Consider the following 21226-nt stretch of genomic DNA (forward strand, 5'->3'; position numbering starts at 1 on the left):
AAACGGTGGTTCTTAACCTTTTTCTTCGGCGACTCAGAGATAAACAAATTCAGTTTCGCCACTAAAGAACAACAATCAGAACAATACTTTCAAATTTCGTTAATACCTTGTTGAAGATATACTCATCAAATATAATAAAAGTACATGAACACATTTTCTAGAAAAATCTTTAATCAAATATCTGAATCAATTAACAAACCTAGTATTCAAATTATTTCATATTCTTCCACCAAAGTATTTCATATTAAATACAATGAAAGGTCAATAGAAAATCGTTCGCCACTTGAAAATAACAAATGACCCAATTTTGACCCATAGGTTAAGAACCGCTGCGCTAAAAGACACTCGGGATTAATTAATTAACGGATCGGCTTGGCCCGCACGGTGTACTTCTTTTCCGTCCACGATCGTCGTAATCAAGACTTAGTAGAAAGCCCCCCCTGGCCGTTACCGATCGACAACACCTGTCCAGTAGTTTGTTTCGTGGGTCACCGTGTGTGTATGTACGCGTGTGTGTCCGTACGAATGCGTTGTATGTGCGATTCGCATGTGACTAGGTTTGTTGCATTGTATTTTGTGCATGCAGACAAAGACATATGTATCGGAGGCGACTCGCCACGAGCAGGATCGATCGATCAAGGAAAAGATCGCGACCGGCGTGTCGATCAAGCAGCTGGTGAGTATCAAACCGATTCTCGTTGCGATCCGCGTTGTTTCTCGTGATACTTCTAATTTTTTTTTTGCGCACACGTTCGAACTTCTCACTTTATTTTATCGATTATGTATCTGTGTGTTACGAGATCTTAATTCGTTTATCGTCACGCTGTGTTTCTTTCTTAATAACTTTCTATACATTTGATTTCAGTTGTTTTTCTCTCTCACTTTCTCTCTCTCTCTGCTCTCTCTCTTTCTCTCTCTCTCTCTCTCTCTGTCTCTCTCTGTCTCTCTTCACGTTCACGAATTCTGTTTCTTCCGTTGATCTATAACGTCACTTTTTTCTTCGTTATTGTCTCTTTGATTTATTTACTCAAGTTTTTTTTTATTTCCAAGACGCTTGTTCGCGGCGGCTGAACAGCAAAAGAACGAACAAACAAAACGCTTTTCGATGGCTGTCGATACACTTTTGTCAGTTGTATTTTGTTGTCACTAACAGTGTCGTAGCTTTGGCGACATCTCGAGCATGAGCGACGGCGATCAGACGGCGTACGGGAAAGCGAATCACGCGATGGAGACCGAGGAGGTTTGTATCGATATTTCTCGTTCCGTTATCATCTTCATTTTCTCTCTTCATTCTCTTTATTTTCTTTCATTCTCTTTTTGTTTTTTATTTTTTTTTCTTTTTACTTCTCGAGTCGCGAAATTAGCGTCAACGCTCGTCGAACGAGGATTCTCTCGCGATACGCGACGAGAGGATCGAGAAACCCTAGCACATCGTTTTATTCTTACGTAAGATAGTGATTCTATGCATACATCGAACACTTACGTCCTGTCAGTATTATGTTCGACGAAGGGAGAATTATCGTAAGCTTGTATTTATGCAGTGGAGACCGACTTTAATTGGATCACAAAACAGTGACACCGTTCGATGAGCAAAGATTGAGAAACCGTAGGCATCGAAGCCAACCGAGGAATATTTGCTAAAAATTTGAAATACAGGGAACACGTTGATAAAAAGATAAATCATTTCAATCTGGTTGTTCAGCGAGAATAAAATTTCTCCTAATACTTATCCCTACAGAGATTACCTTTAACTTATTGCCTACATTCACAATTAATTTATATTATCAATTGAAAATTGCAGCAACGTGTGAGTCATTTATATCTTCAATTCAATGTCTTAAAACTTCTCGTAGGAGAGTGAACAGAAACTTTCAACAGTTCTATTTTGTAGAATACTTAACGACGTCAATGTTCGATGATCTAACGTCGTCATTTTATCCGTAAGTTTTCAACGCGCGGAACGGGTTTAACGGAACGAAAGACGGAAGAAAACGAAGCTGGATCGACGGGCGGTCTCGCTAATTCGAAATGATGATTCAGGATTTAAGAAAGGCATCTCTGGCGGTCCAGAGTTAACGAGCCAACCGCGCACTGCGTTCTGATCTCGGGGAACGATCCGCGCACAATGGATCCGAGCCGCGAAACGTGTCATACATTCCGTTCCCGAGTGTTTGTTCGGATTAAAACGGGTTCAATCGATTCAATTCGACCGGGAGCATCTCCCGGGCGTAATTGGTGTTCGTGCTAAAGCATGTCGCTCAGCATCCGACCGTCCACGTGTGCGACGATCCTATTAACAGTTTATTTATTGCATGATCCATTCCGAACTTCCGTTAAGGGTTTGCGTCCACAAGATGATTGAGTTTTCCGAGAGTATAAGAACGTAGAGTACTTGTTAATGGATTTTCCTTGGGAATTCGACTTTGGAAGTTTATCGAGGAAAATTCGAAGCTCCAAATTTGAGATTTAATGCTTGAAAGTTTGGAAGTTCGAAAGTTCGATATTCTGGAACTTTGAAACTTCGGAAATTTGGAAATATGAGGATTTGGGAATTTGACAATTCGCTGCCAAACCCGTACAATTCCGATACTAATCTCTCCATCGACCATAGCTTGACCAGTGCCAAGAATTCTTAAATGTAACCCTGTTTTTATCGTTTCTAGGAGTATGCAACCCCTTAATCGCTTCGCGTTCCGCTGCGGCAATGCGATTCCCACCGTGTTTTTACCGAATCAAACGTATATCTAATTTTATCTCGTGATCATCGTAACAGCATACTAATCGCCATCGCGAGCGCGAGCTTTGCGGCTTCGGAATTAATCGGTAAATAGCCGGTACTAATAATAATCAGAAGAAAAATACGTCGGAAGTAGACTGTATCGATGAAAAATTCTGTTTCAACGAAGTTCCTACAGAAAGATCAGAAGCGAAAGCTTATCGGTACTTTGAAAACCGCTTCAGCGATCAAAGAGAATCTCGCAAAGCTCGCCGCTCCGCGATTACTGTCCGCAACTTACCGCTAATCTTGAGTTCCCGTTGACGCTCCCGACGATCCTAGAAAGCAAGGTCGCTGGGTGATCTTCGATTATGCGAGAAGGGTTACTCGAAGTTCGCCAAAGACGCGCTCGTCTTCGCCGGGGTGTCGGTCAAGGCCCTCGTAAGTACCTTTCTGAACCCGTTGGGTAACATCGGAGACGGCTAGAATTTCTTGCGAATAAAATCCACGGGAAAACAACAAAAAAACTCGCTCTTTCGAATCGCGTGACGAGTTGCGCGTAGCCAAGTCCATTCAGAACCTGAACCAGAATTTTTCTTGCCTCGGCAATCTGACGCTAAACTTCTTTCGCACTACTTTGTCCAGGAAATTCTTATTCGGTATCGCTATTAAAAATTCTATAGCGTCATCTTACGAAATATCTAAGACACTAATGTACATATAATTAAAAATATTCTACATAAAAGTCATTAGCAGTTTCGTGAAAATTAACCTTTTGCCCTCCAATGTTCACTCTCAGTGGCTTGATTTAATAGATACAAAATAATATTTAATATTTCATAATGATTGTATAATGCATCAATATGTGAAATATTAAAATAAAATATGTTCCTTGATTTCTCGTTAACTTTAAGTGTCATTTATACCTCATAAGAAGATGTTGAGTATTTCTAGCGAAACACTTTTGGAGCGCACAGGGTTAAAGTAACGTAAATTAGAGACCATGAAGATTCAGTGAATTTATAGTAAAGAGTATAGTTTGAAATTTGACGTATAGTAGATAGAATTTTGACATAATTGGATTAGCGAAGTATGCGATTCTAATGGGAAGAAGTGTCAAGTTTGCTCGGGCACAGGACTGGAAAGGGTCGAACCCGTTTCCGCCGTGGTGTTAACAAATCGTGGTAGTGGATTCCGTCGAAGATCGATCCTCCCGGGAATCCCCGGTTGCGTGCACGTGATCTCGACTCTCCCGGTTCGTGTCTCTCGCGCGGGTTTTAGCTGACCGAGTCGGCCGCCGTCACGCCACGAATGCTGTCTCTCCATTTAAGGGAGGGCCGGCTTTGATAATAACCTACTGCTACTCATTTGCCCCACTTTGTACTCAGCGCGCGCCGCGGAATCGAGGTCTCGCGGCTGTTTTTCTCTTTCTTTTTCCCCTTTTTTCTGGCATTTTTCGCCCGCGTATCCGCCGTTTATCGGTTAGCCGGTTACGGATTTCGAGTTCGGGTGACATAATTTCTGCTCGTAGCGAAATCCTCGTTTCAGCGTGTTGACGGCACTCGCCGAAGACAGATTTTTCATAGTAAAACCGATTGTTCTGCGCTTGTACTAATTATATTCTATTGAAATGCCAGTTTACTTATGTTCTAGTTCACTCGTCTCTAAAACAATGTAATTGATAATCGAAGATCTCTTTAGAAGAGATAAGTTATACAAATAATTCTATTATTTAGAGACTCTAATAAAAATAGTTAAAGATTAATCGTTAAATCTGCACAAGGAATTCCTGTCACCCGAATTCGAGTAACACGACAATCAAACGCCCAGATATGGAGACACGTGTAACGAAACAGTTCTGTTTAAAATCAATTTGCTCGTCGAACAAAGTCGCGCACATGTCGCGAGGAATATCGATGTTCGATCGATAACAGCGATACGGCGGAGCACGTAACCCGGGGGATCGCCCGGGAGTGTTCGCGGAGGGCAGGAAAGGCGAACAAGCCCGAACGTCCGTGCCAAAAACCAGAGAGAGACGCGATTCGAACGATTCCAGCTGTCTCCGAGCGTTGTCCCCTTCTCGTTCTTCTCCTTCGTCCTCTTCTCTTCTCCGTGTGCGATGCAGCGGCTGGCGAGATACGTATCTCGGCGATTGGCAAACCGGCGGCCATTTACGGGCTCCGCCGGTGCCAGTTCGCCATTTTTATATAACGAGCGCCCGATTAACGCCGCCACTCGATGCCTTCTTACTTACTTGGCAACGCGCGCCGTAACTCTTGTCGATCATAATTAAGATGCTACGAATGACGATCAAGATGATGGAGATTGGAAAGATCGGGCTGATTCGATCAGAAATATCACTATCGATCAGTTTATATTATCGTGCGGGGAGTACGAAAAATACGAGATTATCGTACTATATAGAATATTTATTATTAAGTACTTATCGCTTTAGTAAATTATGGTTTGTAGGGTAAAAGGGTAAATAATAATTACCATAAGAAATAAGTGCAGAACTTAGTTACAAGAAAAAGAAGATTATTATTCAAATTTTTGTAATTTATCGTATTCGCGAATAATTGGTTAGAATATTTCTTCTTATTCGTTTCATTGTAATTGTACCATGATTGAATTATTGATTATGTCACGCCAACCGCTGCATCCACGAACTCGAGAATGAAGGTGTACCGCTTATAATATTGACCCGCGATACTAACCCGCAGCCCGTGCTGTTTCTTTCTTTTTGTTCGGTCCGCCATTCCTGGCCGTGCATGAAAACCTTAACCGAAAACACTCACGACCTCCTCGGGACAGAGGGCTTCCTACTGTAGTTTGGCAAACTTAACGAACGAGGGTAAGGAGACGGATCGGCCGAGGTTCGAGGTAAGCACCCGGAAGAGAGATAACCACGATACGGTCGTTCGTGCTGGTTTTCATCTCTCCTTGAGTTTTCTTGGTCGCTTTCGCCTCGCTCCCTTCGCATCTATCATTTCTTTTCTCTTGCTTCCGTTTTGTAATAATACTTTCATTTTATTCTCATCCGGATTCATAACAAATTCACGGGATACATCTTAGTCGTAGCGTTCCCCCACCTCTTTCACACCCCTCCGCTGAGCATCGTAATTTTCAAACGAATATTTTGTTCCTTCAGTCATTTTTCAGGAATTTCAAGGAGGGAATGTCAGAATTCACTTTTACACGTAACAGAGAATAATAGTTTAGACTTCCCCATTGGTGAATCGTGAAATTTAGATTTTTCTCGAAGCTTGCTCCATTGGTTCTCTTCATTTCTCATATCTTTCCGACGACCACCTTGTACATACAAATTCCAGTCTACGCGAGCACATTCGTAGTAAAGCTGACGAGTAACAGAAAGCGTGCGGAATGTGTGAACAGTGGGAAACGAGCAGAATTTTCGTTTAAACCCTAGTATCTACCTACGACTGACTTTGAGACAGCACCTTTCACCCTGATCCCGTTTGAGAGCCCCTAATAGATCGCACCCATTCCTGGCACGAGATCTCCCCGACTCCACATACTTTTTGTTCACCGTGGGCACCCTTCAAACTTCTCCACCGTAATCGAGTCGAAAACAATCGAAGAACATTCATTTATTGCAGTCATCGAGTTTCGAATCATTTCCGTTAATTATTCTCTCTTCAATTTTTCGTTTATCCTTCTCTCGTCTCATTTTTCTCCGAGAGAGGGAACACGCTTTTACGCTCACGCTGAACAGGCTTCAAGGCTAGACGAGACACCACGAATATCTCCGTACATATGCAATATCCACTGAGTTCTCTTCCCGACGACGAACAAACTGGCTCATTCAGCGCGGCTCACTTTTCGTTTTGACGCATTCACTGTTTGTGTTCGCAGAAGTCGAGCTTCAATAAATTCGACGCTCTCAGCAAGAAGACGGTACTGCATGTGCGCTCGATCGATGCGGGCAAAGTGCAACAGCAGCTGAACGCAGCCGTAAGCGCTCTTCTCCAACGAGATACTTTTAAGATCGGCACGCTTAACCCTTCAGCCACAGGGGGGGAGCGTGTAAATAGCCTCTCTGTTTCGAGTTCCTCGCCTCGAAGTTTCGCATCGCGACAAAGCATGGAGGATCAGCAGGGAGCTCGATATACACCTTTTTTTTCCATTTTTATTCGGGGTGATCCTCAGCTGTGGGGGTGGTTTTTCTAGGCATCCCTCGCTTGTCTCGAGATCGATGCCGAATCCCGATTTTTCCAGCGATTACTCGCTGCGGATGTTTACCTCGGATGTTACATCGATTAGAATTGTTTCTCGATTTTTAATTTCAATGCTGTCGTCGATGAATCAGATGTTATTCAAATTTTATAGATGTAACTTGTTTAATGAAATGGAAACCAGAGAGACAGGATTTTTTCGGATTTATTGTATACATTAAAATTGTAAGACATTTACATTTCTCGTTGCATCTTGTACAGATTTGTATGTAAACATCCGCCGCTTGATTGTTAACGATTGTGATGAGATATGCAGTTCCATCGAGCGAACTTGAGGTCTGAGGAAAATGCGCTATAGAAAGAAGTCGATTCAATCTCGTTTCTGTGATCAGACTGCGGATTCCCTTGCACTCATACCTATATTAAAGTCCAATTTAAAAAGATTGGACCGAGGTCTCTGCCAAAGGCGATATTGACTTCAGAAGTAACATACGGACCTGATCAAACTTTCTAAACCTTTATCGTACTGGAATTCCACTCCTACCACAATCCTGTTCGCTTATATCCAAAAATAAGTTCTTCCCATAATTCTGATAACTCCAATAATTCTAACAATTTCGATAATTCTAACAATTCCAATAACTCTAAAAATTCTAAAAATTCTAATAACTCTAACAATTTTAAAAATATTAATAATTTCAAACTTCCACTACACTCCACCTAACCCCGCCGCAACCCCAACCCCCGCAGTTTAATTACCAGGCGCAATCCACGTCCCGCGATTCCCAAGTTCGCTCGCTGGACCGCGGCGAAAGTCGCTGCGCTAACACGGAAACAGAGTTCACGCGCGGAATAATGAAATCTGACGACAGGTGGGTCAAAATGGCGACACGAACCCGAACTGCCGCAGCTGCGGCAAGGTCGTCTTCCAAATGGAACAGACAAAGGCGGAGGGTCTGGTCTGGCACAAGAATTGCTTCCGGTGCGTGCAGTGTAGCAAGCAGCTCAACGTGGACAATTACGAGAGCCACGAGAGCACGCTTTACTGTAAGCCACACTTCAAGGAGCTCTTCCAACCGAAACCGGTTGAAGAGTCCGAGCAGCCCGGTAAGTCGATCACACGCCGCGCCGACACGTAGGCGGAACTTCGCCGCTGAAAATAGCCACTCCGGTCTAATCCGCGAATCTTCCCGCGGCCGCTTTGATATCGCCGACAGGAACGGGACGGGATGGGACGCGGATACATACTTTCTTGTCTCCTCCGCTCGCCCGCGCCACCGACCCGCCTTTGAATCAGCCGCGCGTGAAACGTACACCCGCGGACGCACGATCGACATTTTTCCCTTTCAACTCGAAAGATCGCGTCTCGATCCCTGTTCAAGCTGGTAGACTGATCCTCGAAACAGTAGATACCCAGATTAACCTGGAAGACGCATTGTTGGGTAATCGAAATGATCGAACTAGCTTCGTTTCCTGATCGGTTCATTGGAAGAATCGATGAAATACAGATGAATCTAAAATGCATCGCTTGCAAATTGTACCTATTATTGAATCTACATCTGTAATCAAGTATAACTGTCCTACATAGTTAACCAGTTAACTGTACACACCATTGAATTCTAAACTAACGCTATCCTCTTGGAGAATTCTCAAATAAACTCGTTTCGTTTACTCTAATTCCTTATCTTAATATACATTAGATACATTCGTCCCCTGTTAAAGCTACACTCATCAATTGATTTTATTACCCGAATTTCTGGAACTAGACTCCACAATTAACTGGTTAACCGCGTCGACCGACGAGTGGCTCGTTCGTTGCCACGAAAACTGAAGCCGAAACCAGTTGCCGGTAGCGTTACGTGCCAGATAATAGTCAAAGCTCATTCCCGGTCGGAGGAAATTCTATCGCCTGTCCGGTCGAAATAAGCTCCGTCCCGCGTGTTCGCGCTTTTGTCGTGCTCGCCTCGAAATTGCCCCGTGCCGCCGGCTACCCCTCGACGTGCACCGGCAGCCGGTTCGGTAATTACACGCGGATGCAGAGAGATCGTTAATGCGACAAAGAGTTGTCTTATGAACTCCGTAGTGCGACCTCGAAAGCCGGAGCTGATCATTAGGGAGAACGAGCCGAAAGAGCTGCCGCCCGACGTGGTCAGAGGTAAAGTCTGACGGTGTGGAGAGTGTGGATAGACGGGATCGTTTGAGACGGTCGGCCGGCCTAGTCTAACCCGCCTAACAGTTTGACGAGTGCAGTTTCTAATCCCATTGACACGCAGCCCGCGATCCTAACGGCGCGTTGAAATCCTTCTTGGTCTCTGCCCCGCCCCTGCGCCACCCCGTCTGCAGTCGGGCATTTAAAGGCAGCCAACGAAGCGACTCAGAGTTTCATTGTTGCATGGTGACTGGGACTGCGGATCCTTGTGCGATCGGGCGAATCGGTTCCGTTGGATTAATGTAATTAGACTAAATCCGATTCGATCGTTTCATTCGTGGAAATTGGAGTCCAAGAGAAATTAGGGTTAGGCAATGATATTCATGGACATCGGAATAAGAGATGCAAGAGTGAGAAATCATATTTATGGAAACTGGAGTGAGATGTTATAATTAGCTTCGGGGACTTTTTTCCAATTGAAATAATTACAGACTGAGCACGCTGCGAACGCATAAAATCCGCATTCCACTGATAACAGGCTAACCCATTTTGCGTCCAGGGCAGAGTGATTCACGCTGGGAGCAGCAACTTTGCGCAATTCATGTCAGCGAAGAAAACCTGCATAGTGTGAATCATTCTCGGACCCGTGTGCCCACAGAAACGGATTAACGCTCCGCATGAGTGTAACGAGATCGTCGCTGAGAACGAGATCTTTGTGCGATCCGCTGGATAGATCGTATCGACGACTAACACCGTGCCGCGATTAGAGCGGCGCCAACACTGATTAAACACTGATGAGCCTTCTACGAAGTTTCCGGGTGTCCTGTCCGTTAACAAACAATAATTTAGAATAAATTACATATATGTTCGTACGCTGCATAACCATCCCCAACCAATCAATCTTCATTAATGCCGCAAAGAATTTGATTGCGTAATCAATAAAGGATCAGTTCAAAGTTCCATCGTCCGGTACTGAAAAATTCGACATCCAATTTAGCCTTTTATATAAGACGTCCCTAATGCGTCGAGAGAGCCCGGTTCGTAAAGGGTTAGAGGAACTTCGAAGAAGGCTCGCATCCCGGGCCGTAAGAGCCTCGGAGAAGCCAGTGATTAAACCCGTTAATGAAAACGTTGCGGTCTGTCGTTCCAGCCTCCGACAAACCGGACCTGGGCCTCGAGGAGCTGTCCAGCCTGAACGTGAAGTCCCGGTTCCAGGTGTTCGAAAAGGCCGGCGCCGAGGCGAACGAGATCGAGAGGTCGCCGTCCCAGGTAGCCGTGAAGAGGTCGCCCAGCATCCTCAGCAAGCTGGCCAAGTGAGTAGCGCCCCGCCGGATGATTACGATGACACGTACCTACCAGCGATCGGATCGATGCACCTCGCACTCTCTCCGCTCGTTACCGGACTATATAAGACAGAACCGAGTGGGCCGAGGATGGTGTTCTCTCGTGTCAGCCGTGACACGGATTCGTTTCCATGAGCTCGACACAAAGAGGACTCTGTAGACCTCGACGATTTTCTCGGTAACGTCTCGAATCTTGATCGTTCCTTTCCCGTTCGGACGCTGGGAACTTCAGCGACTCGGATTCTCGGTAGCTTTTATCAGAATTGAGAAGATGGCTCGCCACGAGTTCTTTTGTTCGATTTGTTTGCTGGAACTTCTGGATGAGTCAAGACGATATGGTTTTTTCTTTTAGAATTACTGAAATGCTTCTCTGAGAGGTTACTGGGGAAATTGATTTAGGGATGAACTGAATTTCGAAGCAATTGGAGTTTTAACCCTTTACACTCGGGAGGTGGTTCTGTCATCGCTAGATTTGTCATGTGAGAACTACAAAATCTGAAATATTGGAATATTGGAGTAAAATAGCTTTGTTCCTCGATGTACTTGTGATTTCTGAGTCAGTTTCCGGTCATCGGAATATTTTAAATATTTCTAGAAACTTCCGAGTGCAAAGGATTAATAGCTGAACTGTTGGAGTTCTTACAGGAAAATGTTAGAGAGAGATTTGTTATATACTAAACTCAATAGGATTTTGTGAGAATAACCGTGTCACTTTTTGAAATCAGTAATTTTACTAAGAAATTTTTCGTTGATCCGATGTCTACGCTGTTTTCACCGAATGTTTCCGTAACGTATACACGCGAATACAAAACTGCACTCTGTTTTAATGCGTAATTCGTCCCCGTGCCGTCCCATAGTAGCTCGAGACAATTCCGACCCCTCGCGCCGAACGTAACATCATAATAACGTTGCCTGGGTCGTCGTAAATTGCATTCCGGCGTAGAACGAAACGCATTAAAGCCGCGTCGCGTCGCGTCGCGCCGCGGTTCGCAATGCACGCGGGACCGTGTCCGAAGTTGCCGTGTCACGCGAAAATGTGCAAGCGAAGGCTCGCTAATACAGAACAAGCGAGGCGAACAAAGAAAAAGTAAATGAAAAGAACACGCCTATACAATGTCTCGGAATTGCGACAGACGCGACCGGTATTCGTGGGATCAGCGTTCTCGCCTAATTATTTCGATTCACCAGCCGAAAGCTTCACCTTGGAACGATTAATCCTCGCGTTACCAATCCGACTAACTATTTTTATACTTTTCCCTTGCAATTTAACGGAACTCCTACTCGATCTCCATTCATTTAACACTTCTACGTGAATCTGTACCTTGAAAATAAGATATCTATGCGAAGGACGATTAAACAAACGAATTTCTTGAAACGTTGAGCTGTTAAGCTACAGAAAATTTAGCTCGGAGTTTGAATACATGAAATTTTAAGGGCACAAAACATCGATTAACCCCTTGGCCTATTTCTTTCTCAACTCTGATCGATACTTTGTCATTAATAATTTATTAGAAAAAGAGAAAAAGTCTAAGCACATATTATGCCTATATTTCCTTTTAAGTAGAATAATTACAGAGGAATAATGTTTATTTTGAATTCGAATGAACTGAGTAATATATTTGTTGAATCATGTTGAAAATCTTCACGAGTCTCACTTGTTGTAAGACAAGGGGTTGAATGCGAGAGTTTCGCTGGTTAACGTAAGGGTTGAAGGTATCACAAAAGGGAGATATTTGTGTCTACATTGCTGGTCTTTTTGTCCAGATTCCAGGCGAAAGGCATGGATATCGGAGTAGCGGACGAGTCTTTGAATGGAATCCCTTACGAGGAGTCGAGCGAGAGCGAAGAAGAAGAGGAGGCTGAGGAGACAGAGGGTGAGCAACGAGGAACATTTAATACGAATCGCGAAGATACCCTCTGCAGCTGATAGCGCCGGAAACATCCTCCCTTCTTCGCCCTTTGTCTTCCATTTTGTTCGAGCATTTCCTTGAGAAGAAGTATTTTCTTTTTCCCCTTTGCTGCGATCCCCCTCTCCCTATTCACGAGTAGCGAAAACCTCGAGGGGCCATCGACAAAAGTTTGACTGGCTGTTTGAGAGGGCTGACGTTGGGATAATGATTTTAATTCGCCTCGGAATCGTTGTCCTTTCACTCCGACGGGGACGAGCGAGATGAACGACACCCGTTGCGTAACGGGAGCGGTAATTAACTTTCCAGGTGGACGCTGGACATTGCTCGGGAATGAATACTCTTTACTCTGCGAGTTCCTTTTCTTAGAACTGTTACTTAATACCTTGATTATTGCGAGGTTTCCTCGCTTCGATCAATAATTTGCTACTGTATTATTATGATTCTTCTTGGTTTCCTGAGTTTGTTTTATTGTATTCTTACTCTAGATTCATTGTTCCTTGAGTTCTTTTTAAATTAGCCTTCGGAATTTTTGTTTTTTCTTGTTCTTTATGTTTTTGTTTGTCTCGCGCACAAGGAAAAGAACATTACAACGGGAAAGATATATTCAGAAGCGTGTGCTCGGCAGTCGGCCGGCAAAGAGAAAGAAATACACTAAATTTCGATCAGATCTCGAAAGTTTCCCGACATGAAAGCAAGCGTAAAGCTTCCGGGAACTTTTACAGCATATTCCCGTCGAACGAAACTCGAAACTTTCCCCTCGCGGCGCGAGGGTGCTTGTCGAGGGCGAAAGCTTTCCCCGCGCGAGGATTTTCCTTGTAACTGTATATGTACGTTGCAGAAACAGAGACAGAGATTGTGAAGGCGAAACGAGCGACCCGCGAGCGTCCGATCAGTTTCACGAAAATGGACGACATAAAGAACCGCTGGGAGACGACCAGCCAGCAGGGCAGACGCAAGGTGCAGCGCGAAGCCAGGAAAGAGGAGATCGCTGGCATCCGTTCGCGGCTGTTCATGGTAAACTGAAAAATATTTATAGTTCATTGCAAAATCATTCTGCCTGATTTATCCTCTTGAATCTCGAATTTTCAATTTTTCATTTTCGAGGCTACGATTTTCAATGTTTTATTTATCAAAGTTTCAACTTTCAATGTTTCAATTATCAAAGTTACAACTTTTAATGTTTCAATTTTTAAAGTTCCAGTTGTCAAAGTTTCAACTCTTAAAATTTCAATTGGCAAAGGTTCAATTCTTAAAGTATTAATTGTCAACATTTCAACTTGTAATGTTTCAATTCTTAAAGTTTCAGTTGTCAAAGTTTCAACTCTTCAAATTTCAATTGGCAAAGGTTCAATTCTTAAAGTATTAATTGTCAACGTTTCAACTTGTAATATTTCAACTTTTAAAGTTTCAGTGATCAAAGTTTCAACTCTTCAAATTTCAATTGGCAAAGGTTCAATTCTTAACGTATCAACTGTCAACGTTTCGACTTTTAAAGTTTCAGTGATCAAAGTTTCAATTCTTAACATTTCAATTGGAAAATATTCAATTCTTAACGTATCAACTGTCAACGTTCCGACTTTTAAAGTTTCAATGATCAAAGTTTCAATTCTTGAAGCTTCACTTTTCAGAGCTTCGACTTTCAAAGTTTCATCCTCCATCACCTCACCACCAAGTTTTCCAAAAGAAGACTTCCTTTTCACCTTAACACATTCTAAACGTTTAATCAACGCGTTAACAGTTCTCAAAGAGCCAACGTTAAAGACTCCAAAGCATTCTACCGCTTAATTACAATAGCATACCGGATAGCCAAGAGAGCCTTATTGCTCATTGTTTCTGAATCCCCGCAAGAAAAACGGAAGTCGCCCGTCGATCGCGGGCTGGGGACGATCCCGCGGACGAATTCGCGCGACGCGAAGTAGTCCGGGGTAATGACATCGTGCCCATTAGACGCAGACACGGAAAAAGTTCGACGGTAGAGGAAAATGTAGCGCGCGCGGAGAAACGGTGATTGCCGCGGCGAACAATTTGTTTTTTCGCCGGGGTTACTAAAGGAAGGCTGCTTGCCTCCTTTTAATTCGTTAAAACGTTGCCTCAGAACGAATGGTACTTTGTTTTGCCGGCCGCGCGAACCATTGCTCGACGGTTAAACGGTCGGGGTCTCGGAAAAACCGAATAAAAGTGCGTGTAATAGGATTTAATTACCGTATTACAGCGCATTGCCAGCGAATGCAACTTCAGAGTTGCGGCAATTCACTGGCATATGATAAATCGATTGCATCCACGTGAGGAAAGTAAAGTACTAAATTATATATGGATTGCTTCAACAATAGGATAACTGGAAACTACGTTGTCTCTTACCGTTTGAGTAATTAAATCGTTTGTTCGCGACTTGGTGTCCCAAATATAAACTTTGATTCTGAAAGGCAGAAATGGATTTTAAATAACTTACTACTTTTTCAAGACTAAACGTTTCGAGCCTATGCGCCTGTTCACCGGTCACTGGTGAACAGTGCACGTTAATTGAGAAACTTGTTGGACTTGTTTCGCGTTGGAGAACAAGAAAACGTTGACGCTTACCGGAGATCGATTTCCGTGGCAGGGCAAGCAGGGCAAAATGAAGGAGATGTACCAGCAAGCGGTGGCCGGAAGCGACCGCGTGACGAAGATCAACCCGGCCGAGGAGTTGCAGAATTCCTCCGCCCACGCGCGCTCCATCAAAGAGCGTTTCGAAAGGGGCGAGCTGATCGGCGCATCCGACGACGAGACGGACAACAAACCGAAACCCGAGAAGGCTGACGAGGAAGTGATCGCCGCAGGTGCGTAGAAAATTAGCTGTCCGCTATCTATTAGACGTGGAAACTCATTTCCTCCAGTCACTTATAGAATAATCTGAAATTTAAATATGTTTCTCGCACTGCCTTGGGATTTTGCAGTTTCTGTCTCAACGGTGGAGCAGAATAGGAGATATTGGAGAATTTGTTGAGGATTTCTTTTGTGAATGGGTATTAAATTGATTTTAACGTCAGAGATTATTGTTTGGAGCGTGATTGCTGGATTAATCGACGACTAAATGTAATAAACAGGAAGAGAATTTGAAGCTAATCATCATTCATTTCCTGTTTGCTTTTTAGCTGTGTTAGGGTATCAAGTAGCTATAAGATTAATCGATCTATATGTGAGAACGTTTATTTGAGTTCTTGAAATACATTTCGCGGACATGCACCATTTGTAATATTGTCTGTATAACTAATGGATCCACTGTTACACAGGCATCAGCAGGAAGTCCAGATCCTTGTTCTTGGAACTGGATGCTTCCGCAGCGAAAACTGGTCGACCCGTGACCCCCGTGAACCCGAAGACACCCTCAGAGACCCCTCGACGCGCCAGAGACGTAAGTGTTTGCTTCTTTTTTATCTTAATACCCTGAAACACATCTAGTATTCTTCTTACAAATTAAATAGAACATATATATTATCATACAGGGTGTGTTATTTAATTATATAATATAAATTGACTTACTAAACCATATTCTACAGAAAACTATTACAAAAGAAAGTTATTTGGTGTCAAGTAAATTAATTGTTATCTCAGCTTCCAATGCCAAACATTCTTATCTCAGATACTTCTGTTATAGAATAAATGATTTATAAAATAAGTTCTAATAACAGAATTTCAAAAGAAAGTTATTTGGTGTCAAGTAAATTAATTGTTATCTCAGCTTCCGATGCCAAACGTTTTTATCTTAAATACTTCTGTTATGGAATAAATGATTTATAAAATAAGTTCTAGTATCAGAATTTCAAAAGAAAGTTATTGTGTATCAAGTAAATTAATTATCTCAGCTTCCAATGCCAAACATTCTTATCTCAAATACTTCTGTTATAGAATAAATGATTTATAAAATAAATTCTATTAACAGAATTAAAAACACAAATTGAAAAAATTTAAAAAATTAGTGTTCTTTAATATTCAATTCATTGAACGAAGGTTAGAAGGGGGGATTATTTTCCTAGTAAATTGTTAATCGCCCTGTAAAACCTGTGTAATACCTGTGCAAACAAAGGCATTCATGGGTCGGCAAGTCTCGGACGACGTGGTTCGCAGCTCGGACACCACCGAGGAGGTCCAAGTCGAGACCTCGGACATATCGAACAAATTCAAATTTTTCGAGTCGTACAAGGAACCGGAAAAAGAGCGGAAGCAGTTCCGCATTACCCCTCCGCGAGACGGTCAAGTCAAGGTTCGATACTTTCTCGAGTGAAGCGTGCCCTGTGAGAAATAACCACGATCTAACCAGTAACACGATTGCAGTGTGCATAATCTCTAATTGAATCTGATTTATTTGACAGTCTGAATCTGTAGGATCTAAACGCTGCATGGATTGATAGCTAACGAATGACTCAAGATTTATTTCGTTCCGTTAACGAGCATTCGATGTCGATTGCATGCATTACAACTCGCCGGTCGAATATTCCTCGCCAGTGTTATCCATTCTATATATAATATTGATCACCTCACAGCGCCCTGGAACGAGATAAAAAAGCGATAATTTTTATCGAATTCGCAGACGCGTTTCCAGGAAACTACATAAACCGATCGAGCCGATTAAATTATCAGCAATGATTTCATCGCCTCATTTCTTTCGCAACTGCATTCACGCCGATACTTCTCTTCACCTTTTCACCTCTGAAGAAATTTATTCCAATTAACACCTGAAAGTACTGAATCTTCACAGGGTCTCCCAATAAATCAACGACCACCAAACCCATCAAATCTCCCGCTATATCAAACCAAAATCCACAAAGAATCAATAATTTCAATAATTTCAATATTCCCAAAACAGTCACCGCAGTAACTCGAAACAACCGTCAACCCATTAACTGCGATAATCTTCCGAATGCCAAGAAAGTAGTTATAACCTCTCAGGTAATTAGCGTCGAATGCCATTCAGTACCGTAAGTAACCAGACAATTACACCTGAAAAATGTCGCTAGTAGTCAACAACTTATCCTTGCCACGGAAAGAACAAGTGCGCGCAGAAAACGCCGATGCTTTTCGTGGCGGCGGACGTGTTAGAATTTCGAGTCCCGTGCACACAGCGGTGGGGGTTAATTAACAAGTGAAAACAAACGCGTGTAAGTGGCAGTGGGGGACACGGCCGCAAGCTCGGAAAGCCCCGAGCCCGGCCGCGAAGTGGCCGTCCGCCACTTGATTCCACGCGCTGCTGTCCTTGAACCCCCTCGAGTGGTCAGCAGCCATACTTTTACCGTTAGTATTCCTACATCCTTCCATTCGTGAAGAGAGCAGGCCGCGCGGCCGGGGCCCGGCCGAAGCGAACACCACCGTGGCCCTCCCAGTAACTCACGAAAGGGGGAACAGTAAGAGCTGCGCGTCCTCCTCGTCGTGTGAACGGCATAGCAACACGCTGGCCGACTCGCCAGTTCGGACCTCGCCGGCCCTCCGAGACAAAAGGCTTCTTCCCTCGTGACGGGCCGCGTGTGCACGCCTCGAACCCACGATTCCGATCCTCTCTAACAGTGCCGGCCAGTTCCGTTTCTTTTTCTTCGACGCCACGGCCACGCCGAGCGACCAGACGAGACCCGAAAACGCAGACGTGAGTAGAACACGCCGATATTCGCGAGGATCCAAGCGCATCCCCTCGTTTCCGAGCCGATTCCATCGATTTTTTCGACCGTGCTCCGACAGTTCTTTGTGAAAGTTGTTGTATAGTTACCATAGAGGGTGCTCCGTGAAAGGTACCGTCAGCTTTCGAAGTTTATAGGAAATATTCAGAGATTTTTGGGAGCTTCAAGGTATGCTTTGTTTCGTTGATTTTTTCGAGTTTGAGTACGGGCGTGGAATATTTGGAGAGATTTTTTTTGTAGATTCGGAACTTGTATTTTTCTGTTCTTCTAGTGAATTTTTGTAATTGGGAAATTGAATTTTTGAATTATTGGGGATTGGAATGTTTGTAATGTAAAGTGTGTTTGTAGTTTGGTGTATTCTTTTGCTAGAGGTAAACGAACGCTTCGAAAGCAGAACTTCGACGAGCATCGAGTCATGAATAATCGCGGCACCGTAGCTCGGCCATCAATTCCTCGAAATATCGGGACACGGTGTAATCGACGCAGAAAATTGCCAGCTTTCTCGAATCCCCTCGCCCCGGTTCGTAACGGTACAAAACAATGTCGATACAGTTGACTCGCGGATGCATATGCGCAACTTGATTTCCTTTCGACGAAAGCCCCATCCCCGTCTCCGGGGGAAAAAGAAAAACTTTCTTCTGTCTCTACGCGCGTAGCCTCCGCTTCCATCGCGCCAGATCTATAAAAACGTGTGAAAATCGATTCGTCTTGGAGCTGCGGTTCGAGTCTTGAAAAACTTCGTCAGCGATTTAACGAATCTCTTTCATCGTTTATCTCCTCATCAAAGAAACATCCAAGAAAGTTACTTAAATAAATGAAATCAGTTCTCTTTCCAAATGAAACATGAATTACAGATTTCAGTATTTCCAAGTTTCAAATACCAATTCGATTACTTCTACTCGCAGAATCTTATTAAGCTCTCCTATTTTCCATTTCACAGCGTTAATTGCTTTTCATTTAAAAGACGAAGCTCTCGATATTTCCAATCGCTTCTCTCAATGACTTCACCACTTTCCGAACGAAAAATAGATTACAAATTCCAATGTCTCCAAATCCCAGATACCGATTCGATTATTTCCACAATCTCATCAAATCCTCCTGTTTCATATCGTAGCGTTAATCGCTTTCCAAATGAAACACCGATTAGATTTCAATACCCCAAAGTTTCAAATACAAAACTACCCACAGGATCTCGTCGAACTTTCCTGTTCCTCATTTCGGGTCATTAACCGCTTTCCAAACGAAAATTAAATCAATCGCGATATATCCAAATTTCAAACGCCAAATCTCTCCCCGTAAAATCCCCAGCTCTTCTCCTATTTCGGAGCATTAATTGCTTCGCCGAACCGCCAGAACATCCAGGGAAACGTCATTGAATAAAGATTCACCCGTGCCAGCCCGAACTAATTAGCTTTCTCCGGTTGTGTGTTTCTCCATCAATTTTTCGAGTGAAGTGAAACCGCTTGCGCTCAGAGTCGTCGCAGCTCGCCGCGATGCTGGACGGTAACACGGCGTTCTTGTGTCCGCGGGCCAAGCTGTCTCAGGTAATATCGTAAAACGGCGTCGCCTCGCGTCGCGCCGCGCAGTTTTCTGCGTTGTCATCGGGGCGCCGCATACCTGTGGCCCCCAGGTAGCAGACTCGCGTTCGCCCGCGCGCTGACTCACGGGATTCCTGGAAAGGAACACCTTTATCCCTGATTTCCTGCCCGCCAGACCGTCGGTTACCACGGTTTTCAAACGGCCGACGGAATTCTGCCTTCCGTCCCGGGCCGCCTTCGCCTTTTATTCGCTCGTCCCGCGCGGCTCCTCGTAATTTGCCCGAGTGAAAAAGCGATTGTCGGCCGTCCGTTGCGCAGGGAAGGTTAAACGGCGCGGTAACGGAAAATTAGTATTTCAGCCGGCCGTTTAAATGAAACTGCGAGCGAGCGAGCGCGAGCTCCGGGCTCTCTGGGAACTCGGGCGATTTTAACGCCGAGCGGGAAGACAATGGCGACCGCTGGCCAGCGAGGTTTCAGCGTGGAGTGTCGCTCCCTTTGCGCGGTTTGCGGGGATTGCGGTCGGCTCCGAAGTGTCGTTTTAATTAAGTTACTTGCAGCGTTGGATTTTTCAACGACTTCGAGCTCTCTTCTCGCTCGAAGCGTAGGTTAAACGGGGAATTTACGTGTAATGCGCTTCACGAGGTATTAATGTCTAATTCTGCTTTGCGCTTTGTATTCGGTAACGTTGTTTTGTTTCCTTGAAGTTTAGCATACATTTCTTGCAACTGCTATCGTTGCAGCAAAATAAGAACAATTTACGATTCCAAAGTTTCCGAAATTCCTTTAACATGGCAACATCAAGATAATTCTCCTGATGCGTCGTTTGTGTACAATTTAAAATGTTGAACCTTTAAAATATTCAGCAAACCCGATATTGATGTAAGAATGTTCCCAACAGATGGACTCTCCCGAGCGCGAGATCTACCGTGATCCAGACGTGGTGCGAGCCGAAGACAGGGTGGACGAGGTGGTGCGCACGGACACCGCGAGGAAGATGCTGTCGATCTTCAGGCAAATGGAGGAGAACGCGACCAAGAAAGAGGTGCCGAACGGGCCGAAGCCGCTGAAGCGGTTCACACCTCCGCCAGAGGACAAATACGCGAAGCCGACCGCGTCGGACTCCGAGGAGGAGGAGGAGGAAGAGGGCGAGGAGTCGGAAGGCGAGGACAGCGCGGAGGAAAGAGACCCCAACTACGTGCGGGCTTCGGATAAGGTTCGTTTGCGTCTATCGGACGATGGTGTAGCCTTCATTGTTCTCGGCGCACGAAAAATGGTTACGTTTATTAACGCGGGGAGCTGATCGTGCCTCGAGATTCCCCGTGTTTGAATATGCATGAGACCGTTGGCGGTGACTGCGGGTGGTTCGATAGACGCGTTGTTCAACGCTGGTACGATCCCATGCGAGCTTCCTTGGTCTCACGTTTCCTAACGTTGCCTCTGCACCGTGAAGACCATCTTTCCTGGATCACTGTTGGTTTGACAAACGCGTTTGCGCGAACGTGAACAGGATCTTACAAGTTTGATGAATTTCGATGTTGCATCTTGTACTTTGAAGGATGAATGGATATTCTCTTGCGTTGGCTCTTTGATGTTTGCGCAAAGTGATTCACGGTATAACTTTCATTATGGAACGTGTTCCAAGTAACGATTATTTTAAAATTCATTTTCCTGGCGATTACGATGAAGAGATTGCCCGTCGAACGAGCTGATTTAATTATTGCACCTGATT

General features: G+C 44.2%; 1 protein-coding gene across 7 annotated transcripts in view; it reads left to right on the forward strand.

Moving 5' to 3' along the window:
- The window catches only part of LOC116431550 (uncharacterized), a 44549-nt gene that overhangs the window by 15629 nt on the left and 7694 nt on the right, over window positions 1-21226 (forward strand). For 2 of the 7 annotated variants that reach the window (XM_076373404.1, XM_076373407.1), the window contains 10 exons: window positions 6593-6691; window positions 7785-8019; window positions 8996-9067; window positions 10212-10374; window positions 12169-12278; window positions 13153-13328; window positions 14914-15130; window positions 15584-15705; window positions 16378-16554; window positions 20396-20710. In XM_076373404.1, coding sequence (XP_076229519.1) covers window positions 6593-6691; window positions 7785-8019; window positions 8996-9067; window positions 10212-10374; window positions 12169-12278; window positions 13153-13328; window positions 14914-15130; window positions 15584-15705; window positions 16378-16554; window positions 20396-20710 — 1686 coding nt within the window. Of the gene's footprint in view, window positions 1-586; window positions 677-1153; window positions 1241-3058; window positions 3158-5530; window positions 5600-6592; window positions 6692-7784; window positions 8020-8995; window positions 9068-10211; window positions 10375-12168; window positions 12279-13152; window positions 13329-14913; window positions 15131-15583; window positions 15706-16377; window positions 16555-20395; window positions 20711-21226 lie in introns of all 7 variants that reach the window. The other 5 variants (XM_076373402.1, XM_076373401.1, XM_076373403.1 and 2 more) reach the window with 5 other exon arrangements.

This window comes from Nomia melanderi, chromosome 13 (genome assembly GCF_051020985.1).
Source record: "Nomia melanderi isolate GNS246 chromosome 13, iyNomMela1, whole genome shotgun sequence".
In the NCBI taxonomy this organism is placed as follows: domain Eukaryota; kingdom Metazoa; phylum Arthropoda; class Insecta; order Hymenoptera; family Halictidae; genus Nomia; species Nomia melanderi.